General features: G+C 38.2%; 1 protein-coding gene across 6 annotated transcripts in view; it reads right to left on the bottom strand.

Annotated features, from left to right (window-relative positions):
- The window catches only part of TNKS2 (tankyrase 2), a 75489-nt gene extending 47797 nt beyond the window's left edge, over positions 1-27692 (bottom strand). For 4 of the 6 annotated variants that reach the window (XM_087432268.1, XM_087432267.1, XM_087432269.1 and 1 more), the window contains exons 1-11: positions 27255-27691; positions 14794-15018; positions 12552-12647; positions 10774-10810; positions 10538-10613; positions 10071-10165; positions 8055-8121; positions 5108-5294; positions 3921-4042; positions 1209-1300; positions 1043-1121 (exon numbers count right to left, since the gene is read on the bottom strand). In XM_087432268.1, coding sequence (XP_087288394.1) covers positions 1043-1121; positions 1209-1300; positions 3921-4042; positions 5108-5294; positions 8055-8121; positions 10071-10165; positions 10538-10613; positions 10774-10810; positions 12552-12647; positions 14794-15018; positions 27255-27453 — 1275 coding nt within the window. In that variant the 5' untranslated portion in view covers positions 27454-27691. Of the gene's footprint in view, positions 1-1042; positions 1122-1208; positions 1301-3920; positions 4043-5107; positions 5295-8054; positions 8122-10070; positions 10166-10537; positions 10614-10773; positions 10811-12551; positions 12648-14793; positions 15019-27254 lie in introns of all 6 variants that reach the window. The other 2 variants (XM_087432271.1, XM_004427823.3) reach the window with 2 other exon arrangements.
- Positions 27693-27933: the final 241 nt, after the last annotated feature.

The following is a 27933-nucleotide window of genomic DNA, read 5'->3' as shown; positions in this document are numbered from 1 at the left end:
GTAAGCAGAAATAAACTTTATTTTTTCAATAATTTACAATAGGAAAGACTGAGATTATACATTATCAAGAATCCCCCCAAATCAAAGAGAAATTAGGACACTGAGAGGCAACACCAAAACAAATTATAGAATTCTAAGTGGTTCCTTGACTGGAAACCCAAGGAATGACAGATCAGAAAACTATTCTGCAAAGTACATTTAGGGAAGAGCCTTAGGGGCAACCCAAGTGGTAAAAGGGTCTCTATTCCTTTCTTCTCCTTTCATGCAGAGCAGCTCCATTCTTTCTGTTAAATAATGTATTCCTACCGAAGATTTTGTTTGAAGAAGGCAAGGATCTGTGGCTAAAAACTATGAAAACTGCTGAATTAGGTGACTGTCATCTCTTCAATCTGGGATGCTATGTGTTTCTTTTACTGAGTAGTATTTTTTAAAGTTCCTGGGTAGGAAATGATGATTTTTAGTCTTGATGAAAACATAATTATTCCTTGAATAAAATGCTTTGTGTACAAATACCAACTAAAGAACAGTAACTTCCCAATATGGGGAGCTATGTTTTTAGTCAAGTTATTTAAATAATTTATTTCCTTCTGTTTCAAGTTCTTTGGCTCAGGCACAGAAATAATAGAGGTACGTAAGAAAGACCGTGGCTGGGGTAAATAACAGTAGTTATCATGGAAACCAAGGAAAAGAAGACACAAGTGAGGAGAAGACTGGAAAAGATGATAGGTCAGAATAGTATGTCTCTGGCTGGGGATATTCTCAAGAGTGTACTGCTAGAAAAAGATCTTAAGGATAACTCGACCAGTAGGGCGTGGTTAAAAGGAATGGAGAAGGAAGGATATATAGGAATAATGTATTTTTGAGTAAACCATAGGCTTTTCTAGCAAAAAAATTAGTACAGAAAAAATGTCTGCAGGACTGTTTTTAATTATAGATTACGAGGAAAAAAGTAATACTTATGAGAGAGTAAACAGTTTAGGAAGTCAGGCATTTCATCTGCTGAACAGAAAACAACTCATTGGATTACCAAAAAGAAGTATACCTTTGCTTCATGTTTCACCACTACTTCAACAACATCATTATGAGCTTTCTCAGATGCCACATGTAGAGGAGTCAAGAATCTTAAAGAGAAAAAGTCAGCCAGACAATGAGTGTATTTTCCAAAAAATAAAACGTCAATAATTTTTAATTATTAAAAGTATACTTACTCTTTAGTCTTTTCATTGATGTTTGCTCCTTTTCTTAGCAACAGCTCACATATTTGCTTTCTTTTGGGATACGGAGATGCGGCAGCACAATGCTAGATAATTTAAATTGCAGCATTAATCAAGGACTATACATAACTGATTTTTATTTAAGAACATTTGTTTCCAATCAAGAACAACCAAGAAGTTATTTCACTTCTTCATTTTATTTCTGACTTAACTTTGCTCTTCAAAGACTTTCTATTGGATAGAATGCACAATGATTACCAAATTCTGACAGGGCCTGAAAATTCTATCTACCAGGGTATCTGTTATTAAATATTCTGATCTTTATAGTTGCCCTACATCTTTGAAAAAGCCGCTACTGATGTGATGAAGAACTCAAATTAATGTGACCAACACTCCTTTCAAAACTGTTTCCATACAACACAGTGTTTATGTTATTCTAATAAAATATCCGAAAGGTTGGGGTTTCTTTACATGAAGAAATAACATAGCATGCATCAGCTCTGGATTCTGCTTGGTAATACGATTGATGGGATAGCTGACAAGCCGAGTAGTATTTATTTCTCTCTCAACGAGTGGCTGCAGCAGAATAAGGAGCCTGGATTATCTGTTGGGCAAAATCAGTGGTAGAAAATAATCACTCTGAGTTGGAGGCTGCAACAACTATATCTATGACTATCAAAGAGGAAGAGAGACAGGAGGTAGAGATTTGCCTGTTATAAACCTAATAAGTATTCATTGTTATGTCCCTAATCTTTGCATCTCAACATTCAGAATGATACTCATATACGACAGGTGTTCACTAAATGTCAGAATGAGTGAATGACTAAATCAATGTATATATATCTTAAAAGTTAAATTTGAAATCTGAGAATTCATGGAATAAAAGTTCTGGATAATTGTTAAGCTAAGTTGCTCTACACATCTAAACACACAGTACACATGAAATTTGTTCTTTGATTTTAACCTGTTTATAAAGCTTATATGATCTTCATGACTTTGCTTCAGATTCGTTCTTTGATGCCGTTGCTGTCACCAAAATCATTCCTTTGCCCTTGATAAACCCAGTTCTAATTGGTGAATATAGCTCCTTGGGTATGTTATGAGTAATCATCCCAGGACATCTATCAGAATAGCACCGAGAATGGAAGTAGTTTATATTCAAGAATTCTTGATCAAGAAGTTATTTCACATCCATTTCAAACTGTACCCCTATTCTTCTGCCCCATCCTGGCACAGGGCCTGTAATCTCTGGAACTTGGAAGACACTGCTCCTGCAACACAACTATCCACCAATACTTAACTCCTAGTATGTTTTAAGGTTAATAACAAAAATAAGTCATTTAATAGCAGAATATTTAGGGGAAAACAACATGTAGTATTAGCTTTTCAGACCAGAAAATTTTCCATGTCAGTTTTTCCAAGTTTCTCTGTTTCTCGGCTGTTATGATTTTAATTTTGAACTAGGATTTCTTATTAGTCTGTAGCTTTGCTACTTTTTTACAAGTTAAGTAGCAGAAAGGTCTAAAATGCTTTATAGATAGGTTTCTATATAAACTTCACAGAATTGACATCATGGCATAAGGAAGAAAATTAACCATACAAGACATTGGGTAAGCAAGGCTACTATGAGAGTTAAATCTTGTCCTAAACACATTAATTTACTTCGGGTCATCTTCCCTCACCCAAAGCTTAGGCACAGAAATAATAGAGGTACGTAAGCAATTCATACAACAGGACTTACTCTGTTCCTTTTAAATTTCTACTTCTCAGGTACCTCTGATTATACCATTCCCTTCCCTATCTTCCATCACTTATCCCTATTGGCTCCTATTCTTTTCTGACTGCTTTTCCACAGACTGTCTGATTTTCATCTACTTTGTTATAGCTCCACAGAGTCGTCATTACCTTTATCAGGGAGATAGCCTCTACTCACACAGATACTTTATTCACACAGTATAGAGGGGATACACGTAGACTTTAGATCTAATTTTGGAAAAAATTACAATACTGGAAGGAAAACCAAGTGGTTTTTATCTTGAAGGCAGATTTTTTTTTTTCATTACTTTCAGTAGGTTCCAAATTTTCAATCATAAACATTTATAATTTTCTTAATAAAAAAAGCAAATGGGGCCGGCCCCGTGGCTTAGCAGTTAAGCGCGTGCGCCCCGCTGCTGGCGGCCCGGGTTCGGATCCCGGGCGCGCACCGACGCACCGCTTCTCTGGCGATGCTGAGGCCACGTCCCACATACAGCAACTAGAAGAATGTGCAGCTATGACATACAACTATCTACTGGGGCTTTGGGGGAAAAAATAAATAAATAAAATAAAAAAAAAAAGTTAATGTTAAATGGGGCACACCTCAAAAAAAAAAAAAAAAAGCAAATGATATGTACCATTTCTGATATAAAAGTTACATATAAAATATACCAGTATATGAATAAAATTTTTTCCTGGAAGGATACTCAAATGAATAATAATATTGCCTTTTGGGAGGTGAGACTATCTATTTTTCTATATTGCTTGAAATTTTTTTATGTATGTGCAGGCCTTAATTTCTAAAAAACACAAATTTTTAAAACAATGCTATTACTGTATCCTGTATCATCAAAAGTAGGACATTTATTAGTTTAGCATGTTTTTGTATTTTTGTATTTTGTATTAGTTTAGCAGTTATTAAATTTTAAAAACTTAAATCTGAAACATTACCAATGCTGTTTCATGTGTTTGAGGATGCTTAAAATTCACCATTTCCAGAGAGAGATGTTTTTTGATTCGTGTAACATCAGCTTCCCGTGCAGCTTGCAGCAATGAGTGGCCTTTAAATTCATCTAAATGAAGAAAAAGCATTTAAATCTTCATGAGAATTATCAAATTGATGGGACTTACCTAGTAAAAGACACTTAATACCATCTACCAAAATAGCCAAACAGAAGCTCTAAGGATATTCTCCAAATATAACCTCTGAAAAGGGAGACAGTGGTACTCCAGTTCCCCTCAGTTATGACCCAATTCATCCCCAAGTGTATACACAGGTTTAGCCCATGGCCAACTCAAGGTCTATTTTGGTCTGGAGGTATCTGGAGTGCTGTAATATATTCCCAGACCAGAGAGTTCTAAGAATTTTCCAAGGCACAGAACTTTTCTCTGTAAAGAAATAAAACAAAGGGCAATCACAATCCCTACACTAACATTATGGCAGTAGCAGATGGTTTTGCTCACACATCAGAGAAATGGGGACTAGACAGCTTGGATATTTCCTAGAGTAACGTACTGATGAAAAAATGAAAGAGGGTATTTTCTCAAGATCCCTCTTTTATTCATCAGACTTGTGAAACCACCCATTATCCTTTATTATTCCAGAATAATACAAGTTTGATATAAGTTTCCTATTTATGCATAGTAATACTGTATCTGAACCAGGTGGCTATTTCTCATTGTATCTACTTCAGTTATAGAAAGAAAACCATGGAACTGCCCAGATATCAAAAAATATTAGATGGAAAGGTCTGGGGACTATGTTTACAAGATAGCAATCCTACAAAATAATACTTTGACCTCACAGCAGATTAACTAGAAAGTCATATCAAAGATAGGAACAAAACTCAAATTCTTTCTTTTCAAAAGCATACCATCTATAAGACTAACATAAAAAGCATTTAATTTGACTTGAAAAAACGAATACAAATATTATTTTCTTTTCATAGCATCTTAAAAGCAGAAGGAGTGGAAACTTCTAAATGATTAAATATGCTAGTCTGAACAACAACAGATACCCGTGGCTAAGGAAAATATTCCATTATTTAAAAATTCCTCAAAAACTAACAAGAAAGAAAAAATTTTTAGTTTATTGATATCATAATATCCTAGCTGAACATTCATCATTTTATACTCACATGCTAATCTTTCTTTTAACTGTGGTGTGGGAGCCAAGTCTATGGCACTTTTATTGTGACAATTCAGCAGTGTTGGATCTGCACCATAACTTAGGAGAAGAGAACACACTTCAACCCTGTTCTTAGAAGCTGCCTCATGAAGAGGAGTGAATTGCCACAAGTCCATTGCATTTACGCAGGCACCATGCTGGGGGGAGGGGGGATAAAATATATGTTTAGTGTTCAATTTTTAAGAGAATTTAGAATTATTAGTACTGTGAAATTTAACATTATAAAAGCTTAAACAAGTTATGTTCCCAAAGTTCACTTTATAAACTAATTACTATTTTAGAAAGAGAATACATTTTTTCCCCATGGAAAAACAGTAGCTAGCTGCTACATCTACCCACAAGGGCCTATTTAACTCTATTATTGTTAAAAACAGTAAAGAATGAAGATTTATATTTAATTTGCATCTTTTCCAAGAACTAATTTTTTCCTTTTTTGAGGCATAATTTACATATGGTAAAATGTACAGCTCTTAAGTGTATAGTTTGATGAGTTTTGACAAATGCATATATCTGTAATACCATCACCTAATTCCAGATACAGGGCACTTTCATTATCCCAGAATGTTCTTTCATGCTCCTTTTGTAGACAACTCCTGCCCCCATTCTGACTGTAAGTACCATGTATTAGATTTACCTGTTCTTGAATTTCATAAAAATGAAATAACACAGGATGTACTTTTGTGTCTAGCTTCTTTCACACACCATGTTTCTGAGATTCATTCATGTTGTATCAATAGTTCGTTTTTATTGCTGAGTAGCATTCCATTATGCAGATATACCATAATTTACTTATCCATCATCCTATTGATGGGCATTTGGACTGTTTCTAGTTTTTGACTATTATGAATAAGCTGTTATGAACATTTCATATACAAGTCTCTTTATGAACACATGCTCTCATTTCTCTTGGATGTATCACTAGGAGTAGAACTGCAGGGTCATATGGTTGATATGTGCTTATTTTGATATGTGCTCAGTTTTTATTAGAAACTGCCAAACAGTTTTCTAAAGTGGCTGTATTATTTTTGCATAGCCATCAGCAATGTTTGAGTTCCAATGCTCCACACACTTGCTAATACTTAGTATTGTCAGTCTTCTCAATTTTAGCCATTTCCAAGTACTGGAGTTGGATGGACCACAGAAGTCACTCTAGTTCAATCTCTCACCAAACAAAATCTCTTTCATAGCATTCTTGCAGAAGGCAAACCAGCTACTTACTCTTTTGGTACTTTCAAAAATGGGAAACTAATTCTCAACTAACAAGGCTTTTTATAACTACTAGATAATTCCTGTGGTTAGGAAGTTCTCTTCTATATTAAGTTAAATACGTGCTTTAAACTTTGACCTATTAGTCTTCTTAGCAGCAAAAGAAATCAATATTCTTCTTTGCAATATTTGAAGGCAGCTCTTACGTTTTCCTTTTCCAGTCTAAACACCTTCAGCTCCTTCACTCATCCTTCTTAGCAGATGGTTTCTAGACTTTCTATCACCCTAGTGGTCCTCAACTAAACATACCTCAGTTTAAAAAATTCATTTAAAAAATATTGAGAACTTAGAATAACAGCAGATTATCAATGTGGTTCGACTGTGAAAGTACAGTGCATCCATTATTACATTTGCTCTTGACACTATACTTCTGCTACTGGCATAAAATTATGTTAGCTTTTCAAGCAGTCACATCCCAATTTGTACAGTGTCCTGGTCAGGAAAAGCAGTCACTGAATGTTTGCTGTTAAATGCCAGCTTCTGCTAGCCAGACTCTTTGGCAAGGGTTGCCAACTAACTCAGTGTTGCCCAGGACCTCTGCCTGTATTCCCTGTCCCTTTCTACATGCTGTCTCCTGACTCTCCTGAACTTGTCTACTCTGCTAAATGCCTGCACTCTCATCTCAGCTAACCTCCTCTATATGTATGACCTCTAGTCAGCCTCCCATTCTTATTTAGTGAACACTAGGTCTTAGGAAAACACCATTTGGTTGTCTGTAAGTCCCAATGCAATCCGTCTGATGTTTCACTCTCATCCACAATAACATTCCACATGTTCTGTTGAATTGAAGATTCAGTTTTACAATAAGCAAAAGCACTACTGCTATAAATGTATAATACTGCAGCCACATCATAAAGTTAAAAAGGCTTACGGGCTACTCAAGAGTATCTAATCATTATTATAAAGTTGTTTCTGTGGGAAAATGTATTCTGTGGTAGCACATGCCCAAAAGGAAGCACAGAGATTAACAGAAACAAATGTCCTCTTTCCCTTACCTAACAGCTGCTCACAGAACGAGAAAAAGCATTAAAGGAGCAGAATGGGTACTAAGTAAGAGAAGTCTAAAGAATGTGGTCAAATACATATGTACAGACTGGGGACAAAAGGAAATGGGTGTGGGTAACATCCATGGATCCACTCTCAAGGAGAATATATATCTTCTGTTCTCATCCAATAGGGAGCAAATTAAGTTTCTTGACAGCCCTGGGAACCTGCGTGTTAAACAACAGCCACACAGCATACTGGAAGGGAAGCTTACCAAGTGAGCCTGTTTTGACCCAAAGTACAACTAAGCAAGTCTTGCAAATGTAACTGGTGGTTTTCATGATATACAGTTCACTAAAAATTACCTGCTGATATTTTCAAGAGTTTTGAAACTTCACCTTTAGCCATAAATTACAGAATCACTTAATCTTCTATTGGCAAGATGGTAGTGCTACTTTATATTTAAAATCTTAGGTATCTCAGAAATCGCAGAGAAGTCAGATGCTGACCTATAAATCATCTACATTTTATAATGATTATAAATACTCCTTCTATATCCACCAAGCACTAAAAACACATAGAAAACAGATATACTATGTATTTCAAGTAATTTTATATAATTATAAGAAAAGTACAAGAGAACTAACCTTGACCAGAAGTTCAGTTACTTCATAATGACCATAAGAACAGGCATTGTGTAAGGGTACCAGATCACTAAAACACGAAAGTGGGGGGGAAAGCCTGCGTTATTAGATTCCCTACGCTTAGTTTACTTAATTTTACTTAATTTAAATTTACACTTTAGATTTAAATACCAAATGGTTTCTGTGACCTAATAAAAATGTATAAAACTTAATAACATCCATTTGAACACTAAGTCCTAACAATTCTAATTCCCAAGTCTCTTTCAAATCCATCTTTTTTTTCCAACTGCCATTGCCATTGCCTCAGTTTGGGCCTTTATTATTTCTCCCTGTACTATTAAAATAGCCCCCACTTCAATTTATCTTCCAAGCTGTAGCCAGATTCTTCTAAAAGTTAAATCTGATGTGGTTATTCCTTGTTTTAATGTCCTTCATTGGTTCTTCCTTGCTTTCAAAAGACGGATCCAACTGCTTAGCCTGGCATACAATGATCTGACCCTCTCTAGCCTTGTCCTCCAATAACAATATGCTAAATGACTTGCAGTTCCCTGAATACACATAGTGTCCCCTGGGTGTAGGACAGATTTCCCTTCCTCCTGGTTTACTTCTAACACGTCTTCCAAACTCAGACCTCAAACACTAGCTCTTCTTTTAAACTTTTTTTTTGAGATTCCGTAAGGTAAACTGCTATATTCCTTAATAAACTAAAACCCAATTCCTTCATAATGGCATTGGAGGAGCAATTTTCTACATAGGAAGGTACAGTGGAACCTCAAAATCTTGACTCATATCTTTAGGCTGCTCCTCCATGGGATCATTCACTAATTAATTACCAAAGACACCATCATGATGGCCTCTGGTGAGTGATGGCCGCCCATGGCTTAGTCTTTAGTTCTGTGTCCTCTCTTTAAAGGCTCATGGCTTTCCTCACCATTTTTGATTATATGATTTCCTACTTAACTGAACACCAATTTCATTCCCACCTATCTATTAGCTACCTCTACATGAGTTCCCATCATCATCTCATAAAACCAAGAGTTCTAAAACTGAACTCAAAGTTTTCCCTCAAAATAATTTTCCCTCCTGGATTTCAGTAAGTGTATCATTAGCTCTCATTCATTTAGCTTCAAAATTTGAAATGTAGTAATCTTATCCCTCTCTTTCTCATCACATGCAGATAGTCAACAAATCTTACTCATTCTCACACTGTAATATCTCTTGCATCTGTGTCTTCTTTTCTATTTCCTCTGCCACCACTATTATAGAGCCTCAATATGCCTGAACCCCTACAATGCTCACTTTCCCAACTGTTGTTTTTCCCTCTAGTCTCCCTCTCCAATCTACCGTACACATTGCTGCCGGAATGTGCCTTCTAAAACTCCTCTTGTAGAAGGATCATGCCTCTTGCTTAAGATCCTTGAATGGCTGTTGTGGCTCACAGAACCAAGTTTAAATTCCTTAGGCTAGAATAGTCCTCTAAAACCTGGTTCTTACCTATTTCTCCAATCCTAACCTTCATTTCTCCCCCATGTGAATCATCTGCTTCAGCCAAGCTGGCCTAGTCATTGTTTCTTAAATATGCTGTAATATCTGCTTTAGCAACTCCTCTCACACCAATTCTCTTGCACAGAGTGATGTTTCCTAAACTCTCTGCTTTCTTGAACTGAGTCCAGATCAAGTACCACCTCCTCCTGAAGGATATCCCCACCACTACTGCCATCACTGAGCTCCCTCCTGGGAACTCCTGTAGTATTATCCCTCTCTATTTATCACCTCATACTTAGTAGGGAACTTGTATTGCCAGGTATCTTTCCATGCCACCTAATGTGTAGTGTAAGCCCTCTGAGTGGAGGCCTTAAGGTTTTATAATTCCGTGTTCTCAGAGCAATCTGCATATTGTAAAAGCTGATGAATGTTTACACTGTTTAGTAAAAAATATGATTTTTATAAGGTTACAGACGTTATTATAAGGACAGTGATATTTAAGAAACCCTCATTTTTGTTCAAATGCTTACTTACCCTTTATCTTTAGCATGGACATCTGCTCCATGTTGCAATAACAATTGTACAATCTTTACTCTGTTGTATCCTGCTGCTAAATGCAATGGAGTTGACTGAAATATTAATCAGACAAATCAATGAAATTCAAATAATGGCTTAAAAAAAGGGTGAAAAGGTAAAAATCCAAATATAAAACCAGAAATCCAGAAAGAAACTTTATAACTTCATTGTCTACATAGGTATCAATTTGGTTTCACAAAATCCAACATATATACCGAAGACATAGTATAAAAGTTTGTAAGTTCATTATTGCAAATGGGAAGCAAACAACTAAATGTTATCAATAAAGTTTTTTACTAAGTCTAATACAAATTACTGCTTAAAAGAAAATATCAGCACTCCCATCAAATGTTTTAATTTATAGTAAGATAAACACATTTTCATGCTACCAGATGAACACAAACTTAGTTGCAAAAGAAAAGTACCTTTCTGCCATCACTTGCATGGCAGTTGACATTTAATGGTGTAAGTAGAGCCATCATTTTTTCCTCATTGCCACTCCTAGCACACAAAAAATGTATTAGCAATTTATATTCTTTATCAGATCCTATATGGAGACATGCATGTGAGCATTAAAAAAAATTCTCCTTTAAAGTTTGCTTATCGTTAAAAAAAAAAAGGTGAAGTATTCATGGTACATATTTATAACACTAGTACACACCTGGCACTTTCCAAGAGTTCATCTTTCTTATATTCACCTATAAGTTAGAAAAAAAAAAAGGGGGGGCAGAAATTTTAAAAATTTAATTACAAAAGTAATGACAGTTTTATGCATAAAGATACTCACTGAATTATATTTAAAGTAGAAAAATCTGGAAATTTATTTCCAGTAAGTGGCAAATGGTTAATCAACAGAATATTGTGCAGTTTAAAAATATTTATATGATGAACATGGGATACCTTTGTTATGAAAGCAAAAAAAAAATAATACAGTGTTATATAATGCAGTGAAACTACAAATATATGAAAACAATATGCATACAAAAAGAAAAGCCAAGAAGGAAATATACCAAAATTTTAACAAAGTCTATCTTAGGTGGTAGGTTACAGACGAGCTTTTCCTTTTTTACTCCTCAAATTTCCTAAAACCAGTATGTTATTTGTGTAACAGACAAAATGCATCCACAACTTCAATTCAAAAGCAAAACAAGCAAAATCCAACACACCAACATTACAGAAATGACAAAAGATAATCTATACCATTACCAACTGAACATAATCATTAACATTTTTATGAATCTAGAAGATTTTTCAACACTAAAATTGTTTTTATGATACTTTAAATATATACAAATAAAAACAGGATTAAACAAACTCTTTATGCCTATAGCTTTTATATTTACAAATGAACACAAACAAAACTTTAAAATCAATACAATTTAAATTAACATAATTTAACATAACTGATAGTGTTTATTGACTTGCTGAAACAAAATCCAAACTGCTGCCCACAACATGAATTGTGTACTAAACACTAGTCCAAGGCTTCTTTTGAGCCTCAAGATTTCTAAAAAAGATAAAAGCAGGGAATAGCATGGAATAGTGAAGGAGGAAATAAACACTGATAGTTACAATAATAGACCACTCTTCTAGAACCCTGTTAAATTTTCTCAGTAATACCAGAAAAAATATCACAAAGTTCAAGCACAAAAGCTCATGCAGAACCCCTCAGACTCTTGGCTATTAGATTAGACATAATTCTAATGGTGATCACACAGTAGATAAGAATCCAGAAAATAACATGGCAGAGGGTTGCTTAAAAGGAAACACTTGGATGAGAGTGAAAACATGTGAAGTAGCTACTACCACTCAAAAAAGCTTAACAGTCTAAAATGAACCTACAGACTACAGCTTTATACCCCTTAATAGATTCCAAGGACATGACCATGTGACAGTAGAGCACAATAATTGGCACTCCTCAGGGTAGTGAAATTGGGGTGCCCAGAATCCCCTATTTAGAAAAGCAAGAGAGATCGCTTCTCGGCCTTTTGGCTAAGATCAAGTGTAGAAAAGCAAGAGATTGGTTAAAGCTTTCTGAAAGGGTTTCATTAAAAACAAAAAAGAAGAAAAAAGATTAAAATACATTTTTAAAAAAAGAATAGTATACAAAAGTATATAAATGTAAGTTATCTGGAAAATTCAGGAATATTTTAAAAATATCCTGAAAACATGATAGTAACACACAATTATCTATCACCCCTGCTCCCAGTAAGGCAGGAATCACAAATTTAAACACCAATTTAAAGAGAACAAAAAAGTTTTACCTTTCTTAGACAAGAATCAAATACTAACTGTCCAGAGGTAGAAAAGAATAAGCAACTGAACTGACACTACTTTAAAAATCTAGTTAAGGTCATTAACCACAGGAAGGCAACTATCTACCAGGCAAGTTCATTCTTTATACTCTTCCTGGAATACCCAAAGAGTACACAGACTTACCAGTCAGCACAGCCTTGGCAGACGGGTCTGCTAAATCCAGTGCTGTCCTTCCATCTGTATTTCGGATGGTTGGCTCAGCTCCATGCTGTAAGAGCACTGCAAATAGCAACACTACCTTTCAAAATGATAATCATGACAATTTGATTTTAGTAAATCATTTTCTCAAAAATTCTGGTCCAGAAGTCTCAAAGTTATAAAGACCTTTCATATCCTGAGAGTATGGTAAATTTTATATCTTAAAGATAAAAATATATAAAATATTCCATTATTTAATGTATTAGACACATTAAATAAATGTCCCCTAAGCTCAATGTCAGATTTTCCTTTGCTGACAAGTGACTAGGGATAGATACGAGTGTATAAGAAAATAAAAGGCAAGTTTGCTTGAAAGCTCATTTTCTCATTCCAAATGAACACTGCATATGTTAGAAAGATTGTTCTATTATAACAGAAATGAAATTTCTACAGCCATAGATAGCCTAGGAATCTGTGGGATTAAAAAAAGAAAAAAAACCACACAGGCAAATTCTTTAAAAAAACGAAAGAAAAATACTCTCTGTAGGGTAACAACCCCAAATCAAAACTGCTATATTACATACAACCCAAAGCACATAAAAAGAGAAGACTTATGCTATACTCTGTATTATTTGTTGTATGAAGATATTCCAGCATACTCTATAGATAAGGAGCTGGGGAAAGACAGGCAAATACAAGCAGAAAGGGAAGCCCAGTCTCTGTTCTTCGATAGGGTTAATATTCATTCCACTCTACTTCTATCTATAAAGTACTGTCCAACAGAAATAAAATGTGAGCCACATAAGTAATTCAAAATTTTCTAGTAGGCACATTAAAAAAATAAGAAGAAACAGGTTAAACTAATTTTAACACATTTTATTTAACCCAATATAACCAAAATATTCTTATTTCAATATTTACATTTATATTATAATCAGTATAAAACTGAGATATTTTGCATTCCTTTTTTACGCACCAAGTCTTTGAAATCTGTCATGTATTTTCCCCTTACAGCACATCTCAATTCAGACTAACCGCATTACAAGTCCTCAGCTATCATATTGGACAGTGCAGATCTATGACTATATTTGGAAAACTCTACATTATTAAAGCTAATTATTTATATGTCTGAGACTCAGGTACCAGAAAAGGATTATGAGCAGAGGGCAATAGCAATTTAAGATAACATACAGGAAAGGAGAAACTAGGTAATCCGTTTCATATCTTTATAAATTACCTAATTTAAACTAAGCTGGTGTCTTTGGTATAAATAATGATTTGGGTTTTGGGGTAAGAGGAGAGCAAGTCCAGCACAGAGCCCCTGGACTTTTCCTAGTGCACAGAACTGGTTTTCTGTCTGTCTCGGGGATTCCAACTGTCCCTGTTTTGCATCAGGAAATACAGTTAAGGTAGCAGAGTCCAAAATTCCTTACGCTGTTAGGCTCAGAAAAGTCAATACCAGGTTAATGAAAACTCTCAAATAAGCAGCCTTCTCACATATAATTTTCTGCTAGTGATCAACCAGTCAGGCAAATCCTATCTCATTTGTTTGAAGTATTCTAAATGACTGATCATTTTTCCTTTAAATGCTTCTTTACTTACCCTGCCATTTTTATTCTCCTACAACCCTGGTTCATGCCCTCATTATTTCTCATCCTGGTTATTCCACCGCTTCCTAGCTAGTCTCCCTGATGCCATCCACTCTACCCAGCCCCCTACCAGATCACTCTTTCTAAAACATACTATCATACCAGTGTTCTCCTCCTTAAAAGTCTTCAATGATTCCACACTACCTACATAACAATATCAAGCCCCTAAATCTGGAATTCACAGCTCTTTATAAAGAAGTCCTAACTACCTTTTCCATCTTTCTCCCACTACTTTCTGGAAAGACTCTGGGAAGGAATGATTTCCTTCCAGTAGCCAAGTCACTACACTCTTTATCCTCTAACACTCCTTGCTCACTTCCACCATGCCTTTATCTGGTTCTTTGTTTGCCTTATCTCCCAAGAGACTCCAAACTTTTAGAGAACAGGAATTTTGTACTCTATTCTCTAAACAATTTACGCTCAGTGCCATACACAAAAAAACACTCAGTGATTAGTGGGTTAGATTAAATCATAAAGTGTTCTTAAAAAGTTAAATTCAGCCTCGCAGAATTTCAATTTAGATTCAGAATAGTTACAACCTATTTCAGGAAAATTCTAGAAAGTAAATACAGTCTTACCAATACAAACATCAATCTTTCCTTTAATTGCAGCTTCATGGAGAGGAGTATAATTCCAATTATCACGAGCATTTGGGTCTGCACCATGTCGCAAAAGGAGATTGACTACTTCAGCATGACCAAAAGAGCACGCGTTATGAAGAGGAATAAGCCCCCCATCATCACGTGCCTGGACATTTGCACCATTCTGAAGCAAATATTCAACTACATCTTTTCGCCCAAAACCTAGAAAAAAACAAATTATCCACATTTACGTTCTCCAAAAAAAATACATCAAATTAGAATACATAAGTACAAACCATGCTAAAATGTTTTGGATAGAAGATAATAACCGAGTCAACAATTCAAGAATTTATTGATGAAAAGGTGGTTTGAAATACATCACTAACTAATCTTAATGAGAAAGCCAAGGGTCTCTCCAATGCCTTAGGTAGTACTAACTTCAGAGAGACGTTATGCGGGTGACTGCAAGCCCAAAGTTCAAACGTTTCCCACTCTACAACAGCATTTCTAATTGCAAATACAGAGTATTTAATGTGTGTACATTTTCAGATGTTGAAAGTATATAACTCTTGTTAGAATCCCTTTCCCACATCTGTCTCCTAAAATGTTTCTACTAAACTGGGAGACTATGAGATAGCAACAAAAAAAGATCTGCTTATAGTTTACATTTGTCTATGTAGTGAAGATAGAGGCAATCCTAGGCAAAAGTGCGAAATTAGGTGTCTTTAAAGGAGCCCCTACTTTGCCATTTGCACAACACAAGCAAATTCCTTCTAGGTAGACCTCCTTTAGAAATCCATGTCCCACAGTTCTCCTGCAATTGCCCTCATATCAAACAAAACAAAAAAGGCTGACAACTCATTTATACTGGTTTACAGATTTAGTACCAATGAGTTTCAATCTCTTACCATTTTCAAATAACAGCACAAAATCTTTTTACAGTTAACTGTGAAATGAAAACGATTTCAGGCATATGTTAAAGTAGATGGGGAGGTATATATGTGTGTGTTGGGAGAGAGAGAAAGGACCTTTTCACTCATCTGAAATTTTACCAGAATATTTTTAAAACCACCAAGTCTGAATGTAGTCCTTCTAAAAAGACCAGAGTGGGAGTGGAATGAGAAAGCAACGGTACAATGTTTCCAAGGTGTGTGCCTGGGGCTGGCCTGGCTGAAGCTAATGGAAGAGTTACATGGTTGAAGAGATTAACTGGATTCTTTATTAGTTTTGTTTTAATATCGCTAGGCTCTAGGCACCAAGATGAGTCTCTATCTTTTATTCTCTCTATTCTCAAAGAGCTTACAATTTAAGATGTGTAGAAACAATAAGAACCAATAATTTCAATACAATGTAATTGTCACAGTAGAGGTATATATAAAATACTACTAGAGCTCAAAGAAAGGAATACTTAAATTAGGGGAAAGCAGAGAATAGAAAGGACTATCCCAGAGGAGACTCCAGCAAAAACATCTGAGCTGAAGGCTTACAGAAAAGTTAAGGAATCATTAGAGAAATGAGGAGTGAAGAGGTGGGAAGGAAGGAGCTGAGCAAGAGAAAAGCATTGCAGTCCAAGCAGAAGAAACAAAATGTACACAGGCAAGGAAGCATGCAACAGCAAATCATTCGTAATAGCCAGGACACAGAATGCCCAAGTAGGCAGATGCCAGATGACGAAGAACCTTATATGTCATGCTAAGGTGGCATTTGGACTTTGTCCTATAAACTAGTGTTCTTCAACTGCTTTCAGGCAGATTTTAATGAAATCTTTTTTAAAAAACTGATTTAATCAACACATAACGTTATATTAGTTTCAGGTATACAACATGATGATTTGCTATTTGTATATATTGCAAAATGATCACCACAATAAGTCTAGTTTACAGCCATCACCACATATAGTTACAAATGTTTCTTTCTTGTGATGAGAACTTTTAAGAAGTATTCTCAGCAACTTTCAAACATACAACACAGTTTTATTAACTATAGTCACCATGCTGTACATTATGTCCCCAGGACTTATTTATTTTATAACTGGAAGTTTGTACCACCTTCAACCATTTTACCCATCCCCTCACCCACCTCCTCTGGCAACCAACAACCTGTTCTCTGTACCTATAAGCTCAGTTTTGTTTTTTTCCCCCCAAGATTCCACAGTGAGATCATACAGTATTTGTCTTTCTCTGACTTATTTCGCTTAGCATAATGCCCTCAAAGTCCACTCATTTTGTTGCAAATAGCAAGATTTCATTCTTTTTTACATCTGAATAAAATTCCATTGTGTACATATACCACATTTTCTTTATCCATTCATCCATCTATGGATACTTAGGTTACTTCCCTGTCTTGGCTATTGTAAATAATGCTGCAATGAACATGGGGGTACATTTATCTTTTCGAGTTAGCATTTCCTAAGGCAATTTTATATAAAATCTAATATATGTCATGTTCACCAAAAAAATACCCAATGCCTGGTACATAGTTGGCACTCATAGAGTTGCAAATTAACTGAACTAGGGCCGGCTCCGTGGCTTAGCGGTTAAGTGCGCGCGCTCTGATGCTGGCGGCCCGGGTTCGGATCCCGGGAGCGCCCCGAGGCACCACTTCTCCGTCCAACGCGAGGCCGAGTCCCACGTACAGCAACTAGAAGGATGTGAACCTATGACATACAGCTGTCTACTGGGGCTTTGGGGGGAAAAAACTGAATAAATAAAATCTTTAAAAAAAAAAAAAAATTAACTGAACTCAATTTAATAAAATAAAACTATTCAGGTTGAATCCTCCTCCTTCTCACAAAGACCCGAAGGAAATTATCCCTGTATTCCTGAGTTACCTCTTAGAAACTGTACGAAAAATACTGCTACTGTCCTTCAACACATCAGTGGTGGCTGAAGGACAAATACCTACTAATATTTTTTTTAAAAATTATTTTGCATCTTCCTTTTCAAAAAACCTAATATTATCCTAGAAATCAATTGCTATCAGTACATATTTTATTGGTCGCAAGTATCATAATTTAACCAGTTCCTTTCTCATGGGCAGTTGGGTTGTTTCTAATCTTTTGCTACTGTACACAATGTTGCCAGGAGCAACTAAACAGAGTTAGGAGAGAAAATTGACGGCAACTGACGACTTCTTTCTTTTGGAGAAAGCAGAGAAGGAATGGGAGTGACCATCTGATCTCTGAGATACAAAATAAAACAGGTTTTGTTGGACAAGATGATTTGTTTTTGGAAATGCTTAGTTTGAGGTGCTTGTGGAACAAACGTCCAGTAAATAGAAGGTTCTGTGGATCTTGAACTCAGGAAACCAGTATAAGCTGGAGACTGACATATGGAGTTGTGACCATAAAGATGGTATTTGAAGCCATGCACGAAAATGAATGAAGTTGACTAGAGCACACTAGTTTTCTACCTGTTTTGTTGAAGGAAGTGTACTTTCTATCAAATTTCAATCCCTTCTCACCTTGCATTGTAGTCCTTTCTCATCTTCTTAAGGTCTTTTTCTTTCCCCACCCCCAATCTCTTCCTCTCTACCTGATCATTCCTAACAGTACATAAACATGTTCTAATATCTTCCATTTTATAAAAGATATTCTCCCTGAATTCACATTTCCGTTTCTCTGCTCCCCTGCATAACCAAATCTCAAAGGGTTGTCACTAATTCTCTATCTTCCATTCACTCTTCTCTCAGATTCAGTCTGGCTTCTGCTTCTTCCTTACAACTGGTACTTATTTTTTTTTTTAATTAATTAATTTATTTATTCATTTTTCCCCCAAAGCCCCAGTAGATAGTCGTATGTCACAGCCGCACATCCTTCTAGTTGCTGCATGTAGGACGCGGCCTCAGCATGGCTGGACAAGCGGTGCGTCGGTGTGCGCCCGGGATCCGAACCTGGGCGGCCAGCAGCGGAGCGCACACACTTAACCGCTAAGCCACGGGGCCGGCCCACCACTGGTACTTAAAATCTCCATGTTGCCAAATCCAAGGGACACGTGTCTGTCCTCATTTGACTAGACCTCTCAGCGACAAGTGACACCCTCTCCAAAGTTTCTATGACATCACACTATCCTGGTTTTCCTCCTGTCTCACCCATTCATTTAACAAATGATCAGGGAATATCTACTATGGGACAGACACTTTTCTGGGTGTCTGAGACACACCAGTGAACAAAAGAGACCAAATTGCTGCCTCTGAGGAACTTTTATTCTATGGAGGTGGGGGAGATGAGCAAGAAATGAAAAAAAAATATGCATATTAGAAGGTAATTAGAAAAAGAGCAGAATAAGGAGTGATCAAGGTGTGTGTTTGGGGGGGGTGGTTGTAAAGTTGAATAGGGAGGTCACCACAGGCATTGTTGAGATGGTGACATTTGATCAAAGACTTAGAGAGAGAGAGCCTTACTGGCCAACAGTAAGGAGGCCAGAGTGACTGGAGCCAAGTAAGAAAGGGTTAGCGTAGTAGGAGATGACGTTAGAAGCAAAGAGGGCCAGACAGAGAGGCTTGAGGACCACCGTAAGAACTTTGGCTTTTTACTCTGAGGAAAATGGAGAGTCACTGCAGGGTTTTGAGTTGATAAGTTACATGATAGGACTTACAACTGAAAAGTACCCTCTGGCTGTTGAGACTAGACTGTAGGGGTTAAAGGCAGAAGTAGATGAGAGATTATGGTGATTTGGACCATAATCTGGTGATACTTGTCAGAATAATAAGTGGCAAATTCTGGATACTCTGAAGGTAGAGCCAGCATAGCTTCCTCATGGATTGAATGTGGGGTGAGGGTAAGGGTGAGAAGGTGAGAAAGGGTGAAGGCAAGACAGGAGTCATGGATGATCTCAAGGTTTCTGGACTGAGAAATGGAGGGGTGGAGCTGGCACCAACTCAGATGGGGAAGGCTGCAGATGAAATAAGTCCGTGGCAGAAGATGGGAGTTCAAATTTTGGACATGTCCTAGCTCCTCGAGACTACCATAAATAGCCAATTGGCTTCCTCCACCCAATTTCTAAATGCCAAGATTTCTCAAGACTCAGTTCTCTACCCTATGTTCCCTTCTTAGATGACCTCATCTACTCCTATGGCTTTAAATGCTACCTAGATACACAACCCCCAGTCTAGACTTTTCACCTGAATGTTTCAAAGGCATCTCAAACTCAACATCTTCCCCATTTCTGTTGATAACAGCCCTAACCAAACCACCACTGTCTCCAACCTGAACTCCTGCACCGGTCTCCTAACTGGGCCTCTGATTTCTACTTCTGTCTCCCGGGATCTTTTAAAAACAAACATATCATACCGCTGTTTAAAGTAATTGACTGGCTTCCCACTAATGCTCTTAGAATAAAATTCAATCACCCTACTGTGGCCTACATGGCCTGTTGCCCAAACTGGCCCTTACCTACTTCTCTAACTTCATGTCATACTGCTCTTCCCTTTCTGAACTATGATTCAGCTTTCTTTCTGTTCATCAAGTATGCTAACATTACTTCAAGGACTTACTACATGCTGCCCTTCTGCTTGAACTGCTCCTCCCTTGCTCTTTGCATCCCTCAGTTCTACTCATTGTCTAATCTGTTTAAATATCACCACTTTAAGGAGGCCGTCCCTGATCACCCTTATCTAAAGCAGTCCATTCTGCCCACCCACATTATTTCCTATCTTAACATTCTGTTTATTTGGTCTCCCCCTCTCCTCTACTAGAATGCACGCTCCAGAAAAACAAAGATTTTTATCTTTGTTGTTCACAGCAGTATCCTCTGGCATTTATTAAAATTTGTAATTACTGTTTACTTATCTCCTGGACTCTTAAGTTCCATAAAGGGCAGGAGCCATGTCTATCTTAGTCCATCATTATTTCCCCAGGGTCCTTCACACTGTATGGCACATAGCAATTTGTTGATATCTGCTGAATTAATACATCATGGTATGAGAAAAGGAGCCTGGGAAGTAAAACTAACAAAGAATGGCACTGCAGAAGCCAAGAGGAAAAATTTCAAGGAAGGAAAGGCCAAATCTGTTGCCACTACGCCCTAACTTGAGTCTTCCTCCTCACTGCCCAGGCATTGTTCATCATATTGTCCTCCCCAAGGAAGCCATCCATAGTTGCCCCAATCAATGGTTCCACTAGCCCAGCCATTCAGCACCCACCTGGAGGAAATGCTTTTAGAAAAGACTTCTTAAATTGGAGAGTAAGAGAAAAAGAATCAGAATAAAAAGCAATTAATAAAAGTACCTCTTCCTTTGGAAAGTTACTTGAGGTACCCAAGCACTTTTAGAAGAAGGATCACTATTTCTTCAGTGGTAATCAACACATCTGAAGTAATCAAAATGGTGACTCACAGGCTAACTTCCCAAAAAAGGAGAGTGAAGTGGGCAAAGAAATAGCTGTAGTAGAACATCTAGTTGTTACAAGATAGTGTCAATTAGGAATATATCTGTTCCAAAGGATTGGTGATCTAGCTGAAGAAAGGTCAAGTAGTAGCCTTTTGTCAAAATATCATCGGGAAGAGAAGGGCTGCTTAAAATCAGAGTCAAAGAGAAACAGACTCAATACTGACATGTACGACTCAATACAGAAATTGAAGTTTTAGCTGGAGAGGAGATATGGGTGGAAAGAGTCAAGTGATTCTATTTACATAGTTACCAACAGTCCCAGACAGAGAGGACTTCTACTTCAATAACTTTTGTATCAACATGATTCCCTAGCCATTAAGATGTCTGAAACCTGTCTGGAGACTTACAGCAGAGATCAGCAGGTGTTCAAAGTCACATTGTAAGGACTACAATATGTGAGTGGAGGTCATGCTGTTATCCTGAGAGAATAGATGAAGTCTGAGACCTAGAATGTTTGAAGCCACTTCTTGGCATGAAAGGAAATTATTTAGAGGGCGTCAATAGGTAGCTACTTCAAATGTAAAAATATTCCACCATTGGGAGTTTGGTGAAACCTTCAGATTTAAGATGCTTCCCAAACTCTGAGGGCTAATACCTGACGAAATCCCCATTCTATGGTCTCAAGAATAGTTCAAAGCACTTCTGTTATGTACTCATTTCTTGAAGGAAAAATTGCTTTGCAGGGTATATTCTGATCATGTTCTCACCAGCCAAGCAGAACATGAATAAGTATCTCTTCAGAGTCAATGCCAATCTCCATATCCTAAGGATCTCTTTACAAAGGAATCAGAAACCTAAAGTTAGTAGTCACGGCTGCTCAGGATATATTGTGGTTTATTTTATAATTATGGAACAGCACTCATCTTCAAACACTGCTTTACATGTGAAAATCATGATGGAATCTATACACTGAGTTTGAATCTATTACAAAGCACCGACAGCGAAACAAAGCAGGCTTATCTGGAAGGTATATTTGCCAATCAAAAAACTGTCACTTAACGGCAGGTATTGTGTCCCGTTCATTTCTGTTCACTGGCCTAGGCCAGTATCTGGCATACAGTAGGACCTGATAAACACTTGCTTACTGCATGTCTAACATTTTATTGGAATTGTAAGTAAATGACTCTTACAGAGAATATGGAGTTGATGATTTGTGACCACTAAGAAAAGCAGTCTATTCAATTTCTCTCATTACTATCTAGGCATCATCAGTTTCAGCAGCTCCAGGAACTGTCTTGCCAACCATGACTATTGTTAACAGTATCACATTTTGCTGCACTACTGGAAACTTGCTTTCATCTGAATGGCTTCCAAAAAGCTGTGAAGCAGTGGAAGTCACTACAGAGAAACCAACTTAGACTCTTAGGAAGTTTCACTGAGAGCCACCACCTTCCCATTTTTACAGTCCAAAAGTGGGATGGGCCATTAATGATACAACTGGTCCCATACGAAATGATAGTCATGTCTTGCCAATCTAAAGGCAGGCTGGTATTATGTAGGACTTTGTCAGAAGGAAATGTTCAGAAGCAGAACATGGCAACAAATGCCATGAAACAGAGAAGGCTCCTGTGGTCTGGAAATGGGAATGTATAATCAAGCAGCCTTCAGCTTTGACTTAAACAGCCAGGACTCCTGTCAGATTTTTCTGAGAGATGTCATTTTAAACTTCTCATTTACTATTAACTTTAGTTTACTAAGATCCAGAAAAGGTATTTCCCACATACCTTTCTTTAGAATGACAAATACAAGGGAGAAGGTTTTGCCTAGCTCAACTTGGGACACATATACTATCTGCCTGGTTAAAGCATGAGAAACTTGGAAAAGGATGCCATGGCCTCTGGGGTGACAAAATTCTGACAATCTCAATGGGGAAGTACTGAACCAAGTACTCCAAATGAGATGTTATTGAAGTCAATCACCTATTCTAAGTCCAGCCAAACCTGCGGAAAAAGTTGTAGCTCAAGTCTTGATACTATATTGGGAGATCTGATAAGTCAAGAAAGATTCTGAACTCTTAAACAGACTGGTCTTTATTTGATATTGAGGTTTTCTACTGATGTAGGATTTAATCATCCTCCACAGTAAAAACTAATCCTGGAAGCTATCATCTATAATTCTAGTCCTAGGTAAGAAATGTGGGTACATTTTGTGCATCTCCCATAATTACGACATTGGCCTACAGCCAAAACAAGGAAATGCTATTGAAAGGTTATTGGAGGGCTTCAATAGCATCATTTTGGGAAAAGATATGAATGACAATAACAAATACGATTATATTTTTAGCAGCTGCGTTGTTATGGGGGAATCATTCCACTTTCTTATACCAGTCAGATTCTGACCTGTTGGTCCAATTGCCCACCCTATGCAGAAAGCCCTTCTATAACATCTCTGAAAAATGTCAATCCAGCCACTGGTAGGACACTTCCAGCTTATTCTACAGTTGAGCAGATTGTTAAATGCAGCCTGACTCCTTGTAACCTTTGACCTACTGGCCCTGGTTTTGACTGCCGAAGCCACACAAGTCACATCCACTTACTTTTCTACTTGATTGTCTACTTCACTCACATGTGAAGGCAGTTGACATTGTCTAACCTTAGCCTTCTGACAAAGTAACTCTAATTTTCATATCTGGTGATTGTATAATAAATTCCAGATGCTCTAATTTCACCTCCCTCTTCTGAATTAAAAAAATCCTTTATATGCAATTAACACAATTGAATATAATAAGCGAAGTTCAGTCTCACTAGTCCAATGTACACGGCTGAGTAGCACACTACAAATACAGAACAGTAACACAACACACTACAAATACAAAACAAGTGTTACCTTGTTTAGCTAGAACTCGACAATGCAAGCTCTTTTCACTTAAGCTTAAGATTTCAAGCCATGGAATTCTGTTTCCCCCACTCCCCTATCCCGCGTTCTAAAATTCCAGAGAATGCTATGTATTTTTCTTTGACTATGATGGACAACAAGATGACTTTCTCCAAAAGTTTGTCCCTCTTATTTTTCAGAAATAAGTTCAGAGAAGCAATCTCCTTTACTGAAATCTGTTTCCTATGGGATTACACTGTCAAGAGTTTCAGACACTATTGCTTTTAGTAAAATTAGAGCTGCAGCCTCCCTACCACCAACTTGCCTCTACAAGTTTCCTGATGTGTCACAAAAAAAATCATTCATATCCTGTGTGTGGGGGGGAGGAGGGCTAGCAGCAGAGGGATTAAAGAGGAAACAATTTTTCTCATAAGAAATGATTTCTTTTTTTTTTTTTTCCACAAAGTGGTTCAGCCTCTCTGGAAAACAGTTTTATTTATTTATTTATTTTTTTTGTGAGGAAGATCAGCTCTGAGCTAACATACATGCTAATCCTTCTCTTTTTGCTGAGGAAGACTGGCTCTGAGCTAACATCTATCACCAATCCTCCTCCTTTTTGTTTTTCCCCAAAGCCCCACTAGATAGTTGTATGTCATAGTTGCACATGCTTCTAGTTGTTGTATGTGGGACACGGCCTCAGCATGGCCAGAGAGGCGGTGTGTTGGTGCCCGCCTGGGGTCCGAATCCGGACCGCCAGTAGTGGAGCGAGAGCACTTACTTAACTGCTAAGCCACGGGGCCGGCCCAGAAATGATTTCTTAAAGCACACTTATCTAGAAGAAATGTAATCTAGTTCACTAATAAAAAGCACCTATTAGAAGAAAAGTTCCTATTTATGTTGACTATTTTTTTCATTAACAAAAGAACTTAACTCCTCTGGGGCTGGCAACTGATTATTCTCTTAACTGAACTAAATATTTTAGATGAAAAGACTAAACTGTTCTTCTATCATTGATTCATATTCCTTCCTCTGCACAAATCTTATTCCTGTTCCCTGGAAATCAAAAAAAAAAAAAAAAAAGACAAAAACGTGCCTCCCCTCCCCCAATAAAACCTCCAAACTTTAACTGGCTAAGAAAAAGATTTTTTTCCCCCTATGGCTTACTCTATAATGTACAAACACAAAAAACTGCTTGGTCAGGCAGTTACATAGTCCCACTACCTATGTTGCGCTTCCCATGGCATGCTTACATGCACATTAATACAATTGATAACTCACTACCTACAAAAGAGATCACAAAAGGTATTCCCTATATACAGAGAAAATGCAGCTGGATGCATTTATTTAAAAATTCAGTTCTCTCTCATTAATCTAATTAATAATTTAGATTGGATTTACAAAGCTAATTTTTAAAAAAGTTTCTTATATGCCTGGGTTAAATGCAGGGCTTTAAAGCTCTGGTTTAATGTAGACCATTAGAATTTTCATTTTATTACTCTTTTCTTATACCTTAAATTCTTAATCTGATAACCTGTACCTGATAATTTGGGTAAATTGCGAGGGGTGGGTTGGATCCTAAAATTAAGTTTTCTATTTCAGTCTGAACAAACCACATGAAATCTATGTAAAAAGTACTCTGAAATGTTGGGACAGAAGGGAGGATGGGATGGTGGGGGAGGAATAATGTCAATAAGAAGCTAATGCCATAAGGTTAAACCCCTAAATATTACTATTTTCAGATATGAACTCACTAATACACCGAATTCTTGAAAGGTAGCAACTAAGATCTTCCTTGGTTATTTTTACCCCACAGATCAAGTGAACAGAATCTAAGTAACACTACCCTTTGGACTGCATATCAGTTGGTTATGACAGTTTGCCAAATCAGTTGTTTAAGGGTGACCACATGGTCAAACAGGACAACCCAAATTAGCTGAGCAAAGGCAGCACTGATCACAAAAATTTTAGGCTAAATGGCTAAAGAAGTGAGATTTGACTTTAGTATTCCTCTCCTTTCCCTTTCTGCTGCCACAGACTGTTTCTAGCTCTCCTGCCAACGGTCCTCCAAACCTTCTCTCTTAAAAAGGCTCCCCAACGGGAATTCAACAAAGTTCTAATTGATCAAGAAAGCATACCCCTACTAGTATTTATATTTTAAAACAGGGATAGGTTAAAGCAAACAAATCTCCAATTGGTAGAAAGTGTACAAGCAATGTCTGTGAATAAGGAAATCTTTCTTAACGCTCCTCTGCTCATCATTCCTATTCGAAAAGAACAGAGAGCTTTAAAACCTATCCTTCTGCTTTTTCAAAAAATTATTTTAAACAATTATGTAACGCATAAAATAAAAAATCAGGATTATCAGAACCATGAGACTCTACTCCCATTTTCAATCATGCATGGCCCATTTGAGGATAGAGACAGTTGCATCTTTCTTCAAAGTGAAAAGTATAAATGCTTTATAGAAATAAGCTGAGTGTCTCTCATCCCTAGCTCTTTTAAATTCTTTAATTGAATGTAATATGCTTATATCATAAAGTGAACCTAGTAAATATTAAAAGAAAGTAATTCAAACGATCTAAATCCCAGAACGAGGCGAGGTTAGTCCCAATTTAAATTCTAGATCCAAGCTCAAGTACCTACACCATCTTTCCTCTCATCCCACTACTTTCCACCTCAACTTGTGTGTGTGGCGGAGGCTACCCGCCCGCTCCTAGCCTAAGTCAGATCTCAATTCTCCCAAACTCGACTATTTCCAGTTCTAGTCTCCCCAGAAACTTGCTAATAACTACCCTGATAAACCCATTAACGCTAATGTGTCAATGGCCAATTAAGCTACTCCTCCTAAATTACATCCTTGCATTTTACAAGGGCCTTGAAGACTTTAACCCAAAGGACTGATAACAGTTATAGTGGAATTTGCAAGAAGATAGATTTTGGAGATAACTGGCCTTTCGAATCGCAAGGTCTACTACGTCCCCTACTCCTTGTGCGTGGAGGCCTCTTAGAGTAGCAAGACCGGAAGTTGGTACAGGTATTGTTGATACAAAACAAAGCAAAAAAAAAAAACTTCCAGTGAGTGCGGCACGCTGGCCCCCTAGCCCAACGTCTTCAGTCCTCACTCGACGAGGGGGAGAGGACCACGACCGCAGTCCTGGGGGAGCGCTGGGGGCAGAGAAGCACTGTGTCTGGTTTCGGGCCTGCGAGCGCGGGTGCGCAGGTGGGGTCTGGGGCGAGGCGGCGCTGGCCCGGGTTACCTGCGGCGAAGTGGAGCGGGGTGGACTTCCTGCCCGCCGTGTCGCGGCTGTTCACCTTCTCGGGCGTCACCAGCCTCTTGACTCGCTCCACGTCCCCGTTGCGGCAAGCCTCGAACAGCTCGCGGGCGGCCGGCTCCACGGCCTCGGCCGCCGCGCCCGTGCAGGCCGCGCCCCCGCCGGCGCAGCGGCGGCCCGACATGATCCTGGCCGCCGCCGCCGCCAGCAGCAGCGCCAGCAACGGCAGCAGGAGCCCCGGCCCCGCGAGCAGGAGGGCGAGGCCCCCCGCAGGAGACGCGCTCAGGGCCCGGACCGCTCGGCTCCCTCCTGTCACCGGGCTCGGCGCAGTCCCATGGCCGCGCCGCCGCGCGCTCCTCGCTCGGCCCTGCGACCCCCGGCTGCTCCGCGGCAGCGTAAGCACCGCGAACCCGCCGTTCGAGCCCCCAAGCGACGCGGCGGCGGAAGGTGGCAAGGCCCCTCCTGCCAGCGCCGCGGAGCCCTGGGAGCGCACGTGACGTCGTGCCGCGCGTGCGCAGTGGTCGGAGGCCGGCCCGGCAGGTTTCAGCGAACCGGGCCGCGCGGAGGGGTTTGTGGGAAAAGTGAGGCGAAAGGCTTTGGCGGCTGGCGGAGTAGGGGCTTCGTCCCAGCGCCATGTTTGCGGTGGGTTTTGCTGAAGTCCAAC

This window comes from Ceratotherium simum, chromosome 6 (assembly GCF_057802395.1).
Source record: "Ceratotherium simum simum isolate JZ-2026a chromosome 6, ASM5780239v1, whole genome shotgun sequence".
Lineage (NCBI taxonomy): Eukaryota > Metazoa > Chordata > Mammalia > Perissodactyla > Rhinocerotidae > Ceratotherium > Ceratotherium simum.
This window is presented reverse-complemented; position numbering and strand designations above follow the sequence as displayed.